Below are 20,169 nucleotides of genomic sequence, written 5' to 3' on the forward strand. Positions count from 1 at the left end.
AGTGCGGTCGAGATTTTAAATCGCTCCGTCTATTTTCTCAAGTTTTCAGCAAAAACCCAAAAGTACAGCCGGCCATCCGGCCTGGAGCATCAAGACACGTACCTGGACATCCTGGTGGCCAGGATACCGTGGACGACACCTAGGAACAACCCGGGAATTTATCGCCAACAGGTTTGGGGCCGGTCGTAGGCGAGGGAGGGGAGGCATCTTTTTCTCTTTCTAATTTCCACTTGTTGTTTGTATAGTTGTTGCCAAATTTTCCACTCGAGCTTTTTGTTTCGTAAACACTAAATCAGTGGTGAAAATCGCTTGCGCGACCAGCTGATCGTAGTGTGCGAAAGGGGCTGAGGGTGCCATAACAGCAAGCTTCGGACAGGATGCAGGCCAAGCACATAAGTGCGTGCCGTAGCACGTCTGGAAACCTTGGGCGGTTCTTGTTCTTTTGAAAATTGTAAATTAAAAAGTCCGATCAAAGATAAGCAGGTCACTGCGGGTAAAGGCCCAAATTTCGTGCAGTACCGGTGAATTCCCCAGGCAGGTGGCTGTGGTACGCCGGTACGCGGTGGTGGCACCGGCTAATGCGGACGGTTTTCATACGCCACTGTCCAGTCTACCTGACTGAGCCAACATGGGAGCTAACCCATTCAAAAAATTAACGTAATGGCGAGAGCGCCAGAAAAAAGGAGGAGGACGCCAGAAAGGAGGAGGACAGTGGCAAGTAGCCTGGCACCCCCTCCAACAGTGGAAAAAGCCAGCCCAAAAGATGCTGGTGAAGAGCAAGCGGATGTGCTGAAACACCTTAATGACCAGGGGTCGAAGGCCAGGGAGCTGAAGAAGCTAATGGATGGAAAGCGCTCCATCACAAACCCTATGCGGGACATAGTCGATGAAATTGACTATCTCCAGAGCGAAGTTCTGTCGGCTGTGCAAGGCATAATCGAAGAACAGGAAAGAGCTAGGGTGACTGCTAAAAAACCAGCGCAGAAGTGCTCGCGAGCGGCAATAGCAAGCGACCCAGGGAGCAAGAAACTGGGAAAACGCTAGCCATGCCGGCAAGCGCCGGCAAGCGAAGAAAGCCAATGGGAAATAGGGGCAAACATGCTGGGACCGAGAGCACCAGTAATCGATAGTTATCGCAAACTCCACATCAGATAAAGGCAGAATCGCAGCTGGAGGACTTAGGTCAAGCCGTACAGGCCGTCAGGCGATCAGCCAAGGGGAACTGCTAATCCTTCTAAATGAGGTCTGCAACCGCAGAGCTTCAGACCGAAATGAAAGAGGTCCTGGGCAGCAATGTCGACGTCAGAGCTCTGACTGAGACAACGCTGATCGAGGTGAAGGACATCGACGAGACCACTGACAAAACGGATGTCATATGTGCGGTTAAATCACAGTTTGATGTAGAACTGATAGAATCTGCGGTGGTAGGACTAAAGGCGGCGTACAGGGGCACCCAAACCGCCACACTAAGAATTATGCCCGACATAGAGAGACGCCTCATGGAGACTATGACCACCCAATAATGAGTGAAAAATATCCGTACTAGAACCACTGTTTTGCTGCAGCAATATGTGATGCTGAATTTGGCAATTGAGGCAGTGTTGTAAAATCCCGAAATTGATGACTGCTTGCAAAGCAATTGGAGCACAACTGCTTTCTTTGGATATAGGCTAGCCGAACAGCTACGGTCATTTGTAAAAAATACAGATCGCAGACTTTGGGTATCGGAACTACCCTTGTGTTAAAGAATTTTATTTTTAGACATTCTGCCCCTCGATTTGTCATTGGATCTTTTCTCTAAAGAAAAAATATAAGGCAGCTAAAGGATGTATTTGTTTGATCCAATTCCACAGTACTTTTACTTTTAAATACTCTTGTACATCCTGAAAACACGGATTCTACGTTAATTTCCAGTGGGACACTGCACAGGCCAGTTCTCAAACTTCTCCTTGTAGCTCAACAAAGCCACCGGAATTCAAAATAAGCACATTGCCCACAGCTATGCTGTATGTCCAAAACTCTTACATGCTAAAGGGACTAACACTATTTGCCATGTGCCATTGGATACTAGTTTCCGGAATATTTACCGTCAAGGCCGAAACTACTAGAGGATAGGCAAATCAATGGTCTCACTGCATTCGCAGCCCATGCGCTTGGCAAAATCACATAACCACATTAACCAGACGACATTGACGAAAAAGCTTTAAGCCTGCGACGGCAAAGCGCCCTTTGGCTCGCACGTTTACCATCAAGGATACTAGTTTAGGGAACATCTACCGTCAAGGTAGACATAGCCGAAAAAACTCTAAGTCTACGACGGACTTCAGTTAGCCGACACATTTTCACCTATATAAATTTTACTGGGAAATACACAATTTGGTCTGTTCTGTCAGGTGATGAAATAACCGATGTCACCGATGAAATAATTATTATTGCCACCAGCTTGTTCTTTGGATGAATAATCACATCAACTGGATGGAGTGCTGTGGAGGCAGAGAGTGCGGTCGAGATTTTAAATCGTTCCGTCTATTTTCTCAAGTTTTCAGCAAAAACCCAAAAGTACAGCCGGCCATCCGGCCTGGAGCATCAAGACACGTACCTGGACATCCTGGTGGCCAGGATACCGTGGACGACACCTAGGAACAACCCGGGAATTTATCGCCAACAGGTTTGTGGCCGGTCGTAGGCGAGGGAGGGGAGGCATCTTTTTCTCTTTCTAATTTCCACTTGTTGTTTGTATAGTTGTTGCCAAATTTTCCACTCGAGCTTTTTGTTTCGTAAACACTAAATCAGTGGTGAAAATCGCTTGCGCGACCAGCTGATCGTAGTGTGCGAAAGGGGCTGAGGGTGCCATAACAGCAAGCTTCGGACAGGATGCAGGCCAAGCACATAAGTGCGTGCCGTAGCACGTCTGGAAACCTTGGGCGGTTCTTGTTCTTTTGAAAATTGTAAACTAAAAAGTCCGATCAAAGATAAGCAGGTCACTGCGGGTAAAGGCCCAAATTTCGTGCAGTACCGGTGAATTCCCCAGGCAGGTGGCGGTGGTACGCCGGTACGCGGTGGTGGCACCGGCTAATGCGGACGGTTTTCATACGCCACTGTCCAGTCTACCTGACTGGGCCAACATGGGAGCTAACCCATTCAAAAAATTAACGTAATGGCGAGAGCGCCAGAAAAAAGGGGGAGGACGCCAGAAAGAAGGAGGACAGTGGCAAGTAGCCTGGCACCCCCTCCAACAGTGGAAAAAGCCAGCCCAAAAGATGCTGGTGAAGAGCAAGCGGATGTGCTGAAACACCTTAATGACCAGGGGTCGAAGGCCAGGGAGCTGAAGAAGCTAATGGATGGAAAGCGCTCCATCACAAACCCTATGCGGGACATAGTCGATGAAATTGACTATCTCCAGAGCGAAGTTCTGTCGGCTGTGCAAGGCATAATCGAAGAACAGGAAAGAGCTAGGGTGACTGCTAAAAAACCAGCGCAGAAGTGCTCGCGAGCGGCAATAGCAAGCGACCCAGGGAGCAAGAAACTGGGAAAACGCTAGCCATGCCGGCAAGCGCCGGCAAGCGAAGATAGCCAATGGGAAATAGGGGCAAACATGCTGGGACCGAGAGCACCAGTAATCGATAGTTATCGCAAACTCCACATCAGATAAAGGCAGAATCGAAGCTGGAGGACCTAGGTCAAGCCGTACAGGCCGTCAGGCGATCAGCCAAGGGGAACTGCTAATCCTTCTAAATGAGGTCTGCAACCGCAGAGCTTCAGACCGAAATGAAAGAGGTCCTGGTCAGCAATGTCGACGTCAGAGCTCTGACTGAGACAACGCTGATCGAGGTGAAGGACATCGTCGAGACCACTGACAAAACGGATGTCATATGTGCGGTTAAATCACAGTTTGATGTAGAACTGATAGAATCTGCGGTGGTAGGACTAAAGGCGGCGTACAGGGGCACCCAAACCGCCACACTAAGAATTATGCCCGACATAGAGAGACGCCTCATGGAGACTATGACCACCCAATAATGAGTGAAAAATATCCGTACTAGAACCACTGTTTTGCTGCAGCAATATGTGATGCTGAATTTGGCAATTGAGGCAGTGTTGTAAAATCCCGAAATTGATGACTGCTTGCAAAGCAATTGGAGCACAACTGCTTTCTTTGGATATAGGCTAGCCGAACAGCTACGGTCATTTGTAAAAAATACAGATCGCAGACTTTGGGTATCGGAACTACCCTTGTGTTAAAGAATTTTATTTTTAGACATTCTGCCCCTCGATTTGTCATTGGATCTTTTCTCTAAAGAAAAAATATAAGGCAGCTAAAGGATGTATTTGTTTGATCCAATTCCACAGTACTTTTACTTTTAAATACTCTTGTACATCCTGAAAACACGGATTCTACGTTAATTTCCAGTGGGACACTGCACAGGCCAGTTCTCAAACTTCTCCTTGTAGCTCAACAAAGCCACCGGAATTCAAAATAAGCACATTGCCCACAGCTATGCTGTATGTCCAAAACTCTTACATGCTAAAGGGACTAACACTATTTGCCATGTGCCATTGGATACTAGTTTCCGGAATATTTACCGTCAAGGCCGAAACTACTAGAGGATAGGCAAATCAATGGTCTCACTGCATTCGCAGCCCATGCGCTTGGCAAAATCACATAACCACATTAACCAGACGACATTGACGAAAAAGCTTTAAGCCTGCGACGGCAAAGCGCCCTTTGGCTCGCACGTTTACCATCAAGGATACTAGTTTAGGGAACATCTACCGTCAAGGTAGACATAGCCGAAAAAACTCTAAGTCTACGACGGACTTCAGTTAGCCGACACATTTTCACCTATATAAATTTTACTGGGAAATACACAATTTGGTCTGTTCTGTCAGGTGATGTCACTGATGAAATAATTATTATTGCCACCAGCTTGTTCTTTGGATGAATAATCACATCAACTGGATGGAGTGCTGTGGAGGCAGAGAGTGCGGTCGAGATTTTAAATCGCTCCGTCTATTTTCTCAAGTTTTCAGCAAAAACCCAAAAGTACAGCCGGCCATCCGGCCTGGAGCATCAAGACACGTACCTGGACATCCTGGTGGCCAGGATACCGTGGACGACACCTAGGAACAACCCGGGAATTTATCGCCAACAGGTTTGGGGCCGGTCGTAGGCGAGGGAGGGGAGGCATCTTTTTCTCTTTCTAATTTCCACTTGTTGTTTGTATAGTTGTTGCCAAATTTTCCACTCGAGCTTTTTGTTTCGTAAACACTAAATCAGTGGTGAAAATCGCTTGCGCGACCAGCTGATCGTAGTGTGCGAAAGGGGCTGAGGGTGCCATAACAGCAAGCTTCGGACAGGATGCAGGCCAAGCACATAAGTGCGTGCCGTAGCACGTCGGGAAACCTTGGGCGGTTCTTGTTCTTTTGAAAATTGTAAACTAAAAAGTCCGATCAAAGATAAGCAGGTCACTGCGGGTAAAGGCCCAAATTTCGTGCAGTACCGGTGAATTCCCCAGGCAGGTGGCGGTGGTACGCCGGTACGCGGTGGTGGCACCGGCTAATGCGGACGGTTTTCATACGCCACTGTCCAGTCTACCTGACTGGGCCAACATGGGAGCTAACCCATTCAAAAAATTAACGTAATGGCGAGAGCGCCAGAAAAAAGGAGGAGGACGCCAGAAAGGAGGAGGACAGTGGAAAGCAGCCTGGCACCCCCTCCAACAGTGGAAAAAGCCAGCCCAAAAGATGCTGGTGAAGAGCAAGCGGATGTGCTGAAACAGCTTAATGACCAGTGGTCGAAGGCCAGGGAGCTGAAGAAGCTAATGGATGGAAAGCGCTCCATCACAAACCCTATGCGGGACATAGTCGATGAAATTGACTATCTCCAGAGCGAAGTTCTGTCGACTGTGCAAGGCATAATCGAAGAACAGGAAAGAGCTAGGGTGACTGCTAAAAAACTAGCGCAGAAGTGCTCGCGAGCGGCAATAGCAAGCGACCCAGGGAGCAAGAAACTGGGAAAACGCTAGCCATGCCAGCAAAAAAGGCGATGCATAAGGCGCCGGCAAGCGAAGATAGCCAATGGGAAATAGGGGCAAACATGCTGGGACCGAGAGCACCAGTAATCGATAGTTATCGCAAACTCCACATCAGATAAAGGCAGAATCGCAGCTGGAGGACCTAGGTCAAGCCGTACAGGCCGTCAGGCGATCAGCCAAGGGGAACTGCTAATCCTTCTAAATGAGGTCTGCAACCGCAGAGCTTCAGACCGAAATGAAAGAGGTCCTGGGCAGCAATGTCGACATCAGAGCTCTGACTGAGACAACGCTGATCGAGGTGAAGGACATCGACGAGACCACTGACAAAACGGATGTCATATGTGCGGTTAAATCACAGTTTGATGTAGAACTGATAGAATCTGCGGTGGTAGGACTAAAGGCGGCGTACAGGGGCACCCAAACCGCCACACTAAGAATTATGCCCGACATAGAGAGACGTCTCATGGAGACTATGACCCCCCAATAATGAGTGAAAAATATCCGTACTTCAAGAGGGCTATGCAAGGGCTTATCCTTCAGATAAACCTAAACCCCTGCGAGGTTTCCCAATCGTTGGTAAAGCATTTTGTCATCGAGCAAAACATAGACATGACACTCATAAGAAAGCAATACAGAAATTAAAACTCCGTGGAATGGCCAGGAAATAGTAGCAAAAATCGGCAATATGGAGCTTCGGAAACCGAAGGCGCCACATTAACAGGAAAAAAAGCGGTAATTGCATCGCCTAGGCCAATGTGAATGGTATAGCTTTCTATAGCTGCTACCTGCCGCCAAGCCTTAGCCTATCCCAGGCAATATCTGTGCTCGAAGAGATTGCAGACGTCCGGGAAAATCGTCCTGCCGTAATTGCTGGGGAATTGAACGCCTGGGCTACGGAGTGGGGCTCCCCCCGAACAAATGTGAGGGGAAGGGCGCTACTGGAGAGCTTCGCCGCACTTGAGCTAGTACTGCTGAACTCTGGAACAAAACCGACTTCCTCTAGAGCCGGAACAAGTTCCATCATTGACCTCACATTTGTGAGCGCTGGATTGGCCTCGGGCTCCAGCTGGGAAGTTATTGACGCTTATATGGCTAGTGACCATGCAGCAATAATTTGCACGATTAAGCCTACAAATGGCCCACCACGCGTTGCGGACGAAAGGGCAAACCGCATCACAGATTACATCAAGGTAGCCTGTGATGCATTTTTGCAGAGGATGGGGAAAACCCCATCAAGAAGAAGACCTGCATACTGGTGAAACCAATCCATTGTGGAAGCCAGGAAAGAATGCCATAGAGCAGGTGCTTTAATAATATATGCGAAGAAATAGACTCTAATTCTTTGGGCTTCGCATATAAACTCATCACAAAACGGCTTCTGGCATTTAGTAGACCATCGCCGACATGCTCAGTCAGCCTAAAAAGGACAGTTGAAACACTATTCTCTGAGCAAGAGTATGGCGCTTATGGCAACGATCGTGAACACGAGGAGCATAAAGCTCACAAGTCCTGAAGAAGTCCTCGAGGTTCTGAAGACAATAAAGACAATGCACTGGGTTCTGACGGAATACCGAATAAAGTACTAAAAAAAGCCATAAAATAAACACAAAAGAGTATGTTGCCATGTATAACGCTTGCCTAATAGAAGGTGTAGTACGGCACTAAGCAGTATTGGCTCGATTCTAAGGGTCTCGACTTGGCAGCGCATAATACCGAAGCAGTCCTGATAAGTAGCAGGCAGAATGTGGCCACTATCAAAATTGAAGAAGCCACCATAAAATCTCGCCCAAGCCTAAAATACTTCGGTGTCATGATCGACCACCGGCTTTCGTTCAAAGAGCATCTAGCGTACGCTAGTGGCAAGGCACGCAGGACCGCGGCTGCAATTTGCGAATTATGGCGAACACTCGGGGACCAAGACAACCAGGACGTAGATTATTGGTTAGCGTTGTCACATCGACGCTGATGTACGGGCCCATATGGGCCCGAGCCACAAAAATGGGAGTTATTTGCAGGAGGGCGACTCCGTACAGCACAGGGGTCGTAGCTGTCGAATCCCTTTGCAAAGTTGCAGGAGAGGTGGGCAAATAGCGGCAAAGGTCGACGTACAAGCTTATCCCGGAACTGCAGACATGTCTGGGATAGAAGCATGGACATGTGGACTTTTACAACTGCAGACAGGACATAGATGCTATAAATACTATCTGAATAGGTTTAAGCATGAACGTTAGCCGCACTTCCCACTCTGCAAGTCGGATTATAAAGTCGCAGAGCACGTATTTTTTGTTTGTCCGAGATTTGAAAATGAACGTCGAGATCTGAGCATAAAGGTTGGGAGGACGCCAGCCGTTTGTAACCTGGTGGAAATTATTCTTAAATCAGAAATAAATTGGTCCGCTGTATGCAAAATGGCCACAATAGTTATAAAAAAGAACTGCGCATCGAAGAAAGACTGCGAAATTCCAATAGGATAGAATCCTAGAGAGACCTAAGGGCATTAAATTTAATCTCTGGCGAATCGTTACAACAACGTTACCGTTTTTTTATTTTTGTAAAAAAAATAAAATTTGCATGCACTAACGATTATATTTCTAATACTCGTATATATCCAAACAAACATATTCCGAATAATGCACATGTAAGTGAATCGCTTTGGAGCTAAAGTCCAGGTTTAAATAACATTTTTTTAATTTTCCTACCGCGCATTTTTCTTAGTTTCCCTCGATTTCCCCCATTGCTAGCGTTTTTAAGCGTCAGGCTTATATATTCTTTGCCCTTAGTTATGCGATAAGCCGCCAGCCGTACACACATACACACACACTGACAGCGCGGGCCGTTCTTTTGAGATCTCTTTCGTAGTTTTCGTTTTAGATCACTGAAGCGGTACCATCGGAGCTGCAGCCTTATTGCTCGGTCTTTTTTTATTTAGGTGTTTGAGCTATTGTGAATGACTTATTAAGATAATAGGATTCCTCAAATTTATTTAATTTAAAAAAAATAGCTACCATACACTCCGTGCGTTCGGCCTACTCCTCATGTTGGTTATAATTTTTATAAGCTAAAGAAAAACAAGAAAGGAAGTTAACTTCGGCAAGCCGAAGTTCGCATACCCTTGCAGTTATAAAAAATAATCCAAAATTTTATTAATATGAATTCGAAATTCTTAAAAATATAATAATGTATATTTCCAATATTATAAGATAATATTTCAGAAAGCCCCAAAGGTATAATTTGTTTCATATTTTTTCCCACCAATTATCCAATTTTTCCTATGACAGCTATATAATATAGTCGTCCGATTTTAATAAAATGTAATCCCAAATTCAGAACTAATTAAAAAATATTATTTTCAAGCTTATAAGGTTATATGTTAAAAGACACAAAAAATATCATTTTTATTTCATGTTTTCCGACTAATTTTCCGATCGTTCCTATGGCAGCTATATGATATAGTCGTCCGATTTTGATATAATTTAATTCGAAATTCAAAAACAAATAAGAAATGTTATTTCCAAGCGTAGGAGGTTATAAGTTAAAAAACACCGAAGATATAATTTTTCAATATTATTTTACGACTAATTTTCCGAGTGCAATGGGAGCAATATGATATAGACGGCCGATTTTGATAAAATTTAATTCGAAAATAGTTCAAAAATGTTATATCCAAGTTTAGAAAGGTACATGTTAAAAAACACCAAAGATATAATTTTTTTAAATTTTTTCCCCGATAGTTCCTATGGGAGCTTTAAGATATAGTTGTCCGATCCGGCTTGTTCCGACTTATATACTACCTGCAATAGAAAGAAGACTTTTGGGAAAGTTTCAGCCCGATAGCTTTAAAACTGAGAGACTAGTTTGCGTAGAAAAGGACGGACAGACGGACGGACAGACGGACGGACAGACGGACGGACAGACGGACGGACAGACGAACGGACATGGCTAGATCGACTCGTCTTTTGATGCTGATCAAGAATATATATACTTTATGGGGTCGGAAACGTCTCCTTCACTGCGTTGCAAACTTCCGACTGAAATTATTATGCCCTCTGCAAGGGTATAAAAATATATTAATGTAATTAAATATTTTCAAAATAGTTTTAATATAAAACAACTTTTCAAGTTTTTCAAGTCACCGCAAATAATTATACAAAAGCCCTGGCTAGCTTAAGGCGGGTATACGATAGTGATTATTTAATTGACAATAAATCAAACCTGTTTAACTTGCCAAAGATTTCCAAGTCATCAGTTACCGCCTTGAGAAACCTTGATATAGTCACTGCGCTGTACGATTCTCTTCGTCCATTGGGGATGACAAACTTATCACGAATGTTATCTTAATCCATTTAGCAATGGGCAAAGTGGATGCAGGAACTAAAAGAAAGTGTGAAGAACAGATGGACTACACATCGCTTCCTCTTTGGAGCAAGTGTGTGTCGGTCCTGAACATAATGCAAATCAAAAAGGTAAGTCGTCACACCACACATTGCTTTACATTTATTCGACGAATTAAAACCACCTACTTCTCGCTCAGAGACTTAAGATTAAGAGAGAGGACGTGTGTTCGAGGTTGCGGAGAACTGGTGGAACTAACCTCAGGCAACCAAGAAAATACACGCGGTAGTCAAGTCACTAGTAGTTGTGATCAATCAATAAGTTGTCGTCCGAATATTACATCTTAAAAAATATTTCTGCTTATCATCCGAAACAAGCGGTGAACACCAGCGGCTGTAGGGTGCATGAAAATATTCAATTGGCAGATCATGGGTCAGCAAAGAAGTATTCTTATGAGCGCTGACTCGTTCTTTGAACTCTTCCCAGTTGGCCAAATAAAACAAAGCCCAAGATTCTCGTTGAAAAAAACAGTTTCTGGCTGGATAGTGTTAGAAAAATGTGCCTCTGAAAAAAATAAGAGAAAATAAGAGAAAAATAATAATTCAGAGAAACTCTTCACATCAAATGAAAATGCAAAATTTAGAATTTTGTAGCTGACCAAAAACCTTCAGCTCAGAGTGTAGAAATAGATCCAGTTAAGTCTTTGAAAATCTTCAAGTTAAACACAGTGACCTTTAAATTTTCGCTAGCACCTTATCTGGCAATTTGGTCTTTAATGCGGCTTGGAGAGATTGCGCAAGATTCGTACCCAAAAGCCAAGTTTATTCAGAATGAGTTCTATGTTGACAATTTGTTGACTGGCGCCAGATGCGCGTTGAATAGCGGTTAAGGTGCGGAAAATGAGAGAGTAGAGACTTGGCGGGCAGAACGAGAGTGCCGTGTGAACTGCCATGAACTTTGGACCGGGAGAATAAGTGCCACATCTCAGCAGCAGAGCGGGACACAGGCGTGCCCCATGCTTCACGAGAACCAGTGGAACGGCAGCAATAGGCAGAACTTCAGCGGGCCATGCGCAAAAGGGAAATAAAATGTCGGGTCCCAGTGGGACCATCCGGGACAGAGCAAGGCACAGGCGGTTGTTTGTCGAAAGGATTAATCCTAAAAAGCGCAGCATCCGAGTCCGGGTCGTTATAAGCAGTCACCTACTCGACGTGTCAGGGGAGAGCAGCGCCGAGCATCTTCAAAAAGCTTTAAGGATCGTCAGGGAGCCACCGGACCAGAGCACCGAGTTACCGAGACGAGAGAGAAATACCGAAAGCCACTGGTAGCGATATTAAGGCCAGCCGAACTACGAAGCCATTGTAATTGTATATTCGCAATAAGCCCACTACGAACCCGAGAATTCTGTGCTTTCTCACTGAGCTACTGGACGGTCAGGTTTATTTGGCGAGACGAACACACAATCTACTGAGGTAGCCGCACGAAGTTACAAACTTTAGCAGGCATAGCAAGTGGCAGGATTTTAATTGGCAAAGTGGCTTTGAAACTGCTCTGAGATGTTTGCATTTCAAAGCGCTGTCATGCCGCTAACGGCAAAATCACATGTAAATAAACCCTTTTGCTTATAACGTTGCCTGGTAAAGATTACTATCAATTTCGGTTTTATGACTCTTTCCTAGATCTTTATGTGGAAAACCGAAGCTTACTATCGGTGACAGCCCGACCCAGTGACAGAGGCAAAAATGTTGTTGTAGGAACTGTAACTTGCAAAGCTGGACTGGGACGAGTTGCTGTCAATGAAACTGCAAACATCTTGGGAAGCTTTCAAGGAAACGCTGTTGCAGCTGCTCAAAATCAAGAATTCGCGATTCGTTTATACAGACGCCAAAGTCTCGGCAGAAATACATACAGTTTCGCTGACGCTTCCATAATTTTCCGATTACATATGTGTTTCTATGGACGAACCCGGAGATCACTCTGCGTATGAACAAAACGTGTCCTTCGTCGTTTTCGGTTTTGGTCTCAAACGGAGGTTCAGAGATTTAAGAGTGGTAAAAAAAAACGTGGTCCCTACGAAAGTAAACATAACGGACATTGTTTCAAGGGGATGTAACTGTAGGAAACTCATAGCTTCCATTTTGTTCGCTGGACCGTCGTTTTTGCTCGATGTAGAACTAGATTGGCCTGTAAATCGACACTTTAAAGTTCTTATTAATATCATGTCGATGGAATTACTCAAATCAGCATTAGCGCCTGTGGTAATCCCAGAGCGCACACCTTAGTGGGAGTTTCGGTTTATTCAAAGGTGCAAAAAAGTTTCGCAGTCCATTGAAAAAATTGTTACTCAATTTTGCGTTCGAGAAAATAATAGTAAATAGAAAATAATAATAATCTCACGAATTCTTTGACGACATTGGCAAAATTCAGAATCATAAAACGGTATCTACGAATTTACAGAAGCTAAGTCCCTTTGTTCAGGAGAAAAAATTAGATTAGTGTTTCTTGACATTACTGCGGGTTGGTGTTCGGTTCGAACCTAATATCCCGATGTTGTTATCAAAAGACTCACAGTTGGTAAACCTTCCTGCACGTTACAAATTGTTATGCTGACCCTTGAGTACTTGCGCTCGAGACTGTTGCAAAAAAAGATATGGTTGGTTAATGTGCAGGAACAGTTCGTACTTGTACTCGCTGCTTTCGGTTCAAGCCGGTCCCTACTGGTAGAGCAGGACGGCGGTATCGGAACATTCGCATTAAAAGTCTGCAATCATATCGCCATGAGCACCTCACAAGGATGGTCGCAAGGATGGTCGGCGAAGACATTTTTACCTCGGAGGAGCTCGGAACTCTTCTCACCAGATAGGAGGCCAACTCCAGTCCCCTCGGAGCAATCAGTAGTGATCCGAACAACGAAAAAGCCCTAAGCCCCATCTTCTATTTTAATTAATGTAAATGTTATAAATCCGAATAAGTCCCGGATTCCCTACTATAGCAAGTTTTTGCGTTTTCTTTAAATTTACAACATGCTTGATCCTAATTTTCTCGCTTTTAAAGGTTCCACTTCACTTTTTTTTGTTGGGCCGGATATCTTTGTAATAAGTAGCTAAAAACTATGTCTGCTCCAAAATTAGAAAAGAACGGACCTACAACAAAAACTGTTCCTCAAAGTTAGCAGTCACGTAGACGCTAGAAAAACCCAAATTTTTTACCAGCTTTCCGAAAAGTGTCAGTCGACACTCGAGAAAGTGTCATATATATAAATATAAAATTGAGAAAACTCAAAGAGCACTTGATAAACACAACCGGTCACAAGCGACGCAACATCGATCAGAAGTTTTTTTTTTAAATATAAATAATAAAATGGGAGGACTATATACTTTTGTTTTAGGACAGATAAAGGCATTTACAATAGCATTAAAATAAATATATATATTCTTTGCAAAGTCAAGACCACTTTCAAACTATATTGCCTGCATATTTAAAGACAAAAACATGTTAAGAATTTAAATATAAAAGGTAATTTGAATCAATTAGTTAGAACTATGTATATGAAAAAGGTATACCTGAAAAAAAGTTAATACCATTATTGAAAGAAAATCTCTTAAATATAAACGCTAAGTTAACGGATGGTGGCCAATAATGTTTTATTTATATAAAAAAAAGAATGAAAATTCTATCTTTATTTTCAAGCGTTAGGAGGAGGTATGCTTAGCAAGGAAGAACGCTAAAGTCGAGTACCTCGTTTTTTAGGTCAGTCGCTAGGCTGAAATTGTTTTGTTTCTATCATAAAAACTGTAGGCGCTTCAGATTTTCGCGGATTGCAGGCGTTAGAGTGGGCATGGCACCCATCACAAACTTAGATGTTCTAGCTTTTATAGTTTCCAAGATCTCAAGATCTCATACGGACAGACAGACAAACGGACAGATGGACATGGCTAGATCGACTCGGCTAGTGATCCTCATCAACAATAAATTTACTTTCTGAGGTCGGAAACGCTTCTTATACCTACTACATACTTTCTGACGGCTAGTATACGCTTTTACTCTACGAGTAACGGGATTAAATTGAATTCAAAATTCAAAACCAATTCATAAAATGATATTTCCAAGTTTAGAAGATTATATGTTGAAAAACACCAAAGATAAATTTTGGCAGCTATATGATATAATCGTCCGATTTTGATAAAATTTAAATCGAAATACAGAAATAAATAAAAAATGTTACTTCCAAACTAAGAAGGCTATATGTTAAAAAACACCGAAGATATAATTTTTTCATTGTATTTTACCACTAATTTTTCGATTCTTTATATGGCAGCTAGATGATATAGTCTTCCGATTTTGATAAAATTTATTTCTAAATTCAGAACTAATTAAAAACACCGAAGATTTAATTCTTTTTTATTTTTTCCCAGATAGTTCCTATGGGAGCTATAAGTTGCAAGGGTATAAAAACAGAGTTTCCAAAAAAATGTTTATTAAAAAATTATAAAAAGACGCATTATTATTATTTCATTTGTCTTCCCGTTTGTGATCTAAAGGTTTAACTCTACCAGAACGTACCATCATCCTTCTTAGTTTATTTTTGTATCAAAACTAGTGGTTTAATCCAAAATTTTTCTCTTACTTCATTATTCAGCTAGTTTATATAAAAGGCCAATGCGAATTCTTACGTTTTTGAAGTTCAGAGAGGCAAGATTCGTTATAGACTAACAAATATTCAAATGTATTGGTTTATTTCCCAAATTCTCGTGTTAAATGTGTATTATATTGTTTTGCACTTTATTCCTCTAGGCATTTGCAGTGAAATCGCTTTGCGATGAGCCACAACAGCTGCTTTGTTGCTGTGACTGCTTCATTAGGCAGCAATATTCGGACATATACAGAACCGTTAACACACTTTTACCGACGCAAACGAATTTTGTAATATTACAATTTAATGTAAACAAAAATACACATGAATAATTAAACAATGGTCTAAAAAAAGGATTTGTCCATTGTGCCATTTACATTATGAATGATAACATCGCGAAGCTTAAGCCCAATTAATTTTATAAGCACATTAACAGTTAGCCTGATAAACCGAAAAAAAACTAAGCAACCAAACTTCTCTCTTTTCATTGAAGGTAAAGCTTTTGTGTCGACAAAGTTTCTCCGCGAGTTAACTGAAACAAACTGAAACTGTGTTAGCATTTTGGCTATGCTTAACTTCTCTGTGGAAAACAGAATCATATGCACACAACGAGTTTCGGTTAAGTTTCAGTTTCGTTGAACGGCAATAGATCAGTTAAACGGTATTTCCTGTAAAACGTTTGAAACTATTATTTAGCTCTGGAGAGTAAATTCATACATATTTTTAAGTTATATCGTTTCATTTGTGCCATTAAATTACAAATGAGTATTCTTAGAATAGGGATAAATTTAAATAAATCAAAGAGAACAACAAAGTCAAGGTACTCTACTATTGTATACCGGTAACTCAGCGAACCAACTTAAATTTTTAACCAACGGTCTTATTTAAACTATTTTGACACACCGATTGAAAACAAATTTACACAAAAAAAATGTTTTGAAAATGTGAGTGCCTCCAGTTAAACTTTCCAAAAATGTAAGTGGGCGTTAAGGGGAATCGGTTTGAAGCAATAAAAGACTTTTTAGCCACCAGTGGTGTTTACAAAATTTGATGGTGTACAGCTGCATATGAGAACCTTTTTTTAGTGGTAAAAATATAGTTTCCACTATTGGGAATTTTACAAATTTTTTTGGATTAATTTTGTTTGATGACCATAAAAGACCATTTCGTGGACCATTTGCTTGCCGTTTTTAATTACTCGTACTTAAATTTTGAGTAATAAAATTTTTTATGTTAAATTATATATATTATATAAAAATTATATTTGTATTAAATAAATGTTGCTGTATCCTAAGTGTTTGTAAGCTTATAAGTTAAAAATCCATACAAATTCTTACAAATAGGTGTTAAAGGTTGTTAAGAAGTTATTTTAAAACTGCTGCTTACGCCATCTAACGAAGTTATGCTCACCGAGCAGGAGAAAAACCCACTGGATTTATTGTTTTGCCGTCATCCGTGTAAATGGTGCGTTTATTTCAAGAGCTATCCAATTTAGAAACTATCTTTCATCACTATTTTCCATATTGCTAAATTGTCTTTCTAAATGACGACGATGGTTCCTAGCAGAAGACTGGCTTATTTTTTTATATCTTAACCCTTTTCTGCAGGGAGCATAGTGCCTCCACTGATAAAAAAATGGAATAGTAAATTTAAATATCCACCTATTGAATCCAAAATTTCATATTTCATATTTAAATTGAATACAAAAAACATTGTATTAAATACGAAACATATTAAATTGCTTAGTTTAATATTATAAATATTTAAATCAAAGAAGAGCATATTCAATTTAAATTTAGGTATATTTATTTTAAAAAATATTGTATTTATCGTTAATATTTATAGATTTTAAAAAATCCGTATTGAAATTAAAAGTGTTTCACATTAATTTTAGGTATTAAAATTATTTTATTTTAGAGTTGTTTTATACTTAAAATAAATATGTTTGCAATAATAATATGCAAAGTGTTAATTTGTCAGTGTTTTTCAATGTTTATATCAAATAAAAACATCTCAAAAAAAAATATCTTTTATATTTATATACAAATTTATTAATTAAAATGTATTTTATTTTTATTATCTCTTTTTAATATGTTTCATATTTAAATATAAGTTTCTGCCCTGTCCGTTTTTAAGTTGGGTAATATTTGAATTTTAAATTTTAAGCTGACTTCTTTTATAAAAATATTTATTTCATAAGCTACGTACTCATTATACATTTTTAAAATCAAATTGATATACATTAAAGTAATTTGACATACATATGTAAATAAGAATGTAAATGGGCGAAAAACAAACGAAGGCGCTTTAATATTTTTTGGCAGTTTTCTTTTGTTCTATGCAACACACATTCATTCTTTCGCGTTTGCTTTGATCAATGACTCTTCTTCTTTGCCACTACACGACGCGTGCCATTGAAGAAGTTGGACGTGTCGGGCCTTTAATAAAGCGAAACGGCATAAAAACATAATATTCAATGTGTAGGCAGCAACTATCAAAGCCAAAAAGCACAATTGATCGCGCTATAAAAATCGATGTGAAGTTTCTTAAAATAAATAGCAACATTTAAAGCCAAAAAGAACACATATCTCGCGGCTTTTTATTTTTCTTTGAACTGTACTCGGCCATACATATGTATATATGTATGTACATATGTACAATTGATTCCGCTTTTCAACACAGCTCGACGCTTGAGATTTCAAATTTGCAGAAAAAGTATAGTGAAAACAGCCTGGACATAAATATATATATACAAAGTTAAATTAAAATTATTAAACTAAAATTATTACGTAGATTTCGAAGAATCTAACAGCGTCGTCACATCCATACATATACATACATATGCACATAGTGGATAAAAGGAAATCTAAGTAACGTGAAGTTTGTATTAATTATTAAGTGACTTTAAGTTTTCGGTTCTCAGAAACATATGTATATACATTGAAGAGCAGCTACACACTTATACATACATATATCACAGCGTGCGTTTACCGTTGCTTGGTCGCGAACAAAGTTGAGCGTACCCTAGCGAACATACACATGTACATTTGCAGCAACACAACTACCCAAATACAGCGTGCATTTACCGTTCCTGACAAAGTCGATCGTGACGCGAATTTCAACAAAAACAAAACAAAAACAAAAACAAAATTGATGAAATGGACGTCGAAGCAAAGTTAGAAACTTTACTAAAAAGCTTTAACTTAGAGGCGAAAATTGAATAAAATCCATCTTCCTGGGCGTAAGGATGTAAAAACTATGGATAAAGCTGAGTTTTTGAAAGCATGTCCAAAATATGCTGATTGGCGGTCGCCGGATTTGGTAGTTTATAATTTTAGTCAGACTACATTCAGATTTTTATTAATTTTATGTGTTTTTTGATTTTTTTCAGATTCAAATAGATTTTAAACTTTTGTTCCCCGGTAAAGAGGACGCATTGTCCGGTAAATGGGAAAATTTTAAGGAAAAAATATCTCTTTACTATGAATCAAATATTCATAGCCCTAGCTGCAGGGAACTGCTAAAAACTTCAACCAAAGCGGAGAATATTGGTAATTTTATATTTTGCTTGAACTCTTTAAAATGAAATCTCTAATTTTCTTTTTTATCTTATTATTTATTTCACAGATTCGTCTGATTTTATTTTCACTATTCTGTTACCGTCGGTGCTACCAGAATACCTGAGTTCCATCAAAAACATCAAGGAGCAGGACAAAAAATATTTTCTATACAGAAATCTGTAAAATAAGTATAAGTGTAACTAAACTATTATGAAAAATAAATGATTTAATAAAATAAAAAAATTAAAAATAAAATTTGTGTACTAATTTTTTTTAGTGTACCAAAAATATTTGAATACTTATCATATTTAATATTACAATTGGCATATTAAAATTAAATATGTCTAGTATTAAATCTTAATATGACTTATATTGACTTTTAATATTTCGTTTATTCATTTCACTATTAAAATGTTAGAATTTAATATGGTTTCTGTTTATGTAAAACACAAGTACTATTTATTTTTATTTATTTATTTATTTTTAAAATTTGAAATCAAATAGTCATTGTATTGAATAGTAATAAGCATTGTATTTAATTTAAATATGTCTTATATTTAACTTAAATATTTAAAGTACTAAAATCTATTCCGAAAATATTTAAATTTAATATGAAAAAAAGTTAATATGCGCATATTTAAAGTTAATAAAACCGCAATGGATGAAAATCGAAGCGAAAAATATTTGGGTTGATTATGAAATATTTGGATTTACTACGTTTTTTTTATCAGTGTACTAGAAAGTATGTTGGACTTTTGCTCTTCCGCCTTTGGGGTTTTAGCATTTAGTACCGCTTCCACTTCGACCAGGATGGTATAGACTTTGTTCTTCTTAAGTAAGGCATTTCCTACAGACTTCAAGAACAGACGTTTGGCCATAGACCCCAAAAATGGAGAGCCTTGGGTGAAGCGAACATAAACTATACCTGGCGATGGAGTCCGCTGGATTAAGTGTCCCAAGACTTCGATTGAATCCACTTCATAGCTTCGTTAGCTTGTGATCCATATCGTTATTGTCAGTAGTTTCTAGGGTGAAGTGTGGGATAGAGATAGCAAACATTCTTTATTTTTCTGATATTGAGTGCTTGTGACGTATTTGTAGTTCCCTAGTTGAAAAAAAACTCGGCACCGTTCAGCATGTTGACGCGTTTAAGTTTGAGCAAGAGAAAACGCTGTAGTCGATTTAATCGACTATTAGATCCCCGTTACTCAACTAAGAGGACTGCGAAAGGGATGTGGATATTTTTCTCGGATATCTGTTTTTTAATAGCTTTAGGTTTTATTAAATTCCTACCTGTTACATAGTTTTTGACAATTTAAGTATACTCATTTATTCTACGAGCAACGGGTATAAAAAGTAAGGGTCTGCTAGGGAGAAATTAGTTGTTATCCAATCGGAAGATTTTGAAGTTGCTTCTGGACTATATCACGAGGTCGATAAACAAAGTTATGAATTCAATTGTCTCTTCGAGGTAAGTCGTGGCCCAATTGTCGTCTGGATTTCAAAGTTAGCTAAACACGCGAAAATCCCAAACCGACTCCTCTGCAATAAAATTAACTTGTAACCCCAAATCTATCAATCTATCTATCCTAACTGTCATCGAATCTCG

At 40.1% G+C, this 20,169-nt stretch overlaps 2 protein-coding genes across 10 annotated transcripts in view; one reads left to right on the forward strand and one right to left on the reverse strand.

Moving 5' to 3' along the window:
* Window positions 1-15,192, reverse strand: part of LOC108030486 (UDP-glucosyltransferase 2) — a 167,595-nt gene extending 152,403 nt beyond the window's left edge. The window contains exon 1 of the mRNA XM_044091406.2: window positions 15,041-15,192. The gene's annotated coding sequence lies outside the window, so the exon portion shown is untranslated. The remainder of the gene's footprint in view (window positions 1-15,040) is intronic.
* LOC108027571 (uncharacterized) lies at window positions 10,290-18,796 on the forward strand. 9 transcript variants are annotated; one of them, XM_017100246.3, is made up of 4 exons: window positions 15,268-15,308; window positions 18,054-18,321; window positions 18,392-18,551; window positions 18,628-18,793. In XM_017100246.3, the coding sequence occupies exons 2-4, from the start codon at window positions 18,259-18,261 to the stop codon at window positions 18,741-18,743; spliced, it is 339 nt and encodes a 112-aa protein (XP_016955735.1). In that variant the 5' UTR covers window positions 15,268-15,308; window positions 18,054-18,258; the 3' UTR covers window positions 18,744-18,793. The 9 variants fall into 9 exon arrangements, 6 of the variants coding, with proteins under 6 accessions (XP_016954944.1, XP_043947342.1, XP_016955735.1 ...); XM_050889729.1 differs by lacking the exon at window positions 15,268-15,308 and adding an exon at window positions 17,210-17,285 and having other exon boundaries at window positions 18,210-18,321; XM_017099455.3 differs by lacking the exons at window positions 15,268-15,308; window positions 18,054-18,321 and adding an exon at window positions 10,290-10,498 and having other exon boundaries at window positions 18,628-18,794.
* The last annotated feature ends 1,373 nt before the right edge of the window (window positions 18,797-20,169 follow it).

This window comes from Drosophila biarmipes, unplaced genomic scaffold (assembly GCF_025231255.1).
Source record: "Drosophila biarmipes strain raj3 unplaced genomic scaffold, RU_DBia_V1.1 ptg000005l, whole genome shotgun sequence".
NCBI lineage: Eukaryota > Metazoa > Arthropoda > Insecta > Diptera > Drosophilidae > Drosophila > Drosophila biarmipes.

Excerpts from the sequence above, each read along its gene's own strand:
- LOC108027571 (XM_017099455.3), top strand. The coding sequence starts at position 10,385 with ATGGGCAAAGTGGATGCAGGAACTAAAAGAAAGTGTGAAGAACAGATG. Across the intron at positions 10,499-18,391 it reads ACATAATGCAAATCAAAAAG|ATTCAAATAGATTTTAAACT; the intron begins GTAAGTCGTCAC and ends GATTTTTTTCAG. Across the intron at positions 18,552-18,627 it reads AACCAAAGCGGAGAATATTG|ATTCGTCTGATTTTATTTTC; the intron begins GTAATTTTATAT and ends TTTATTTCACAG.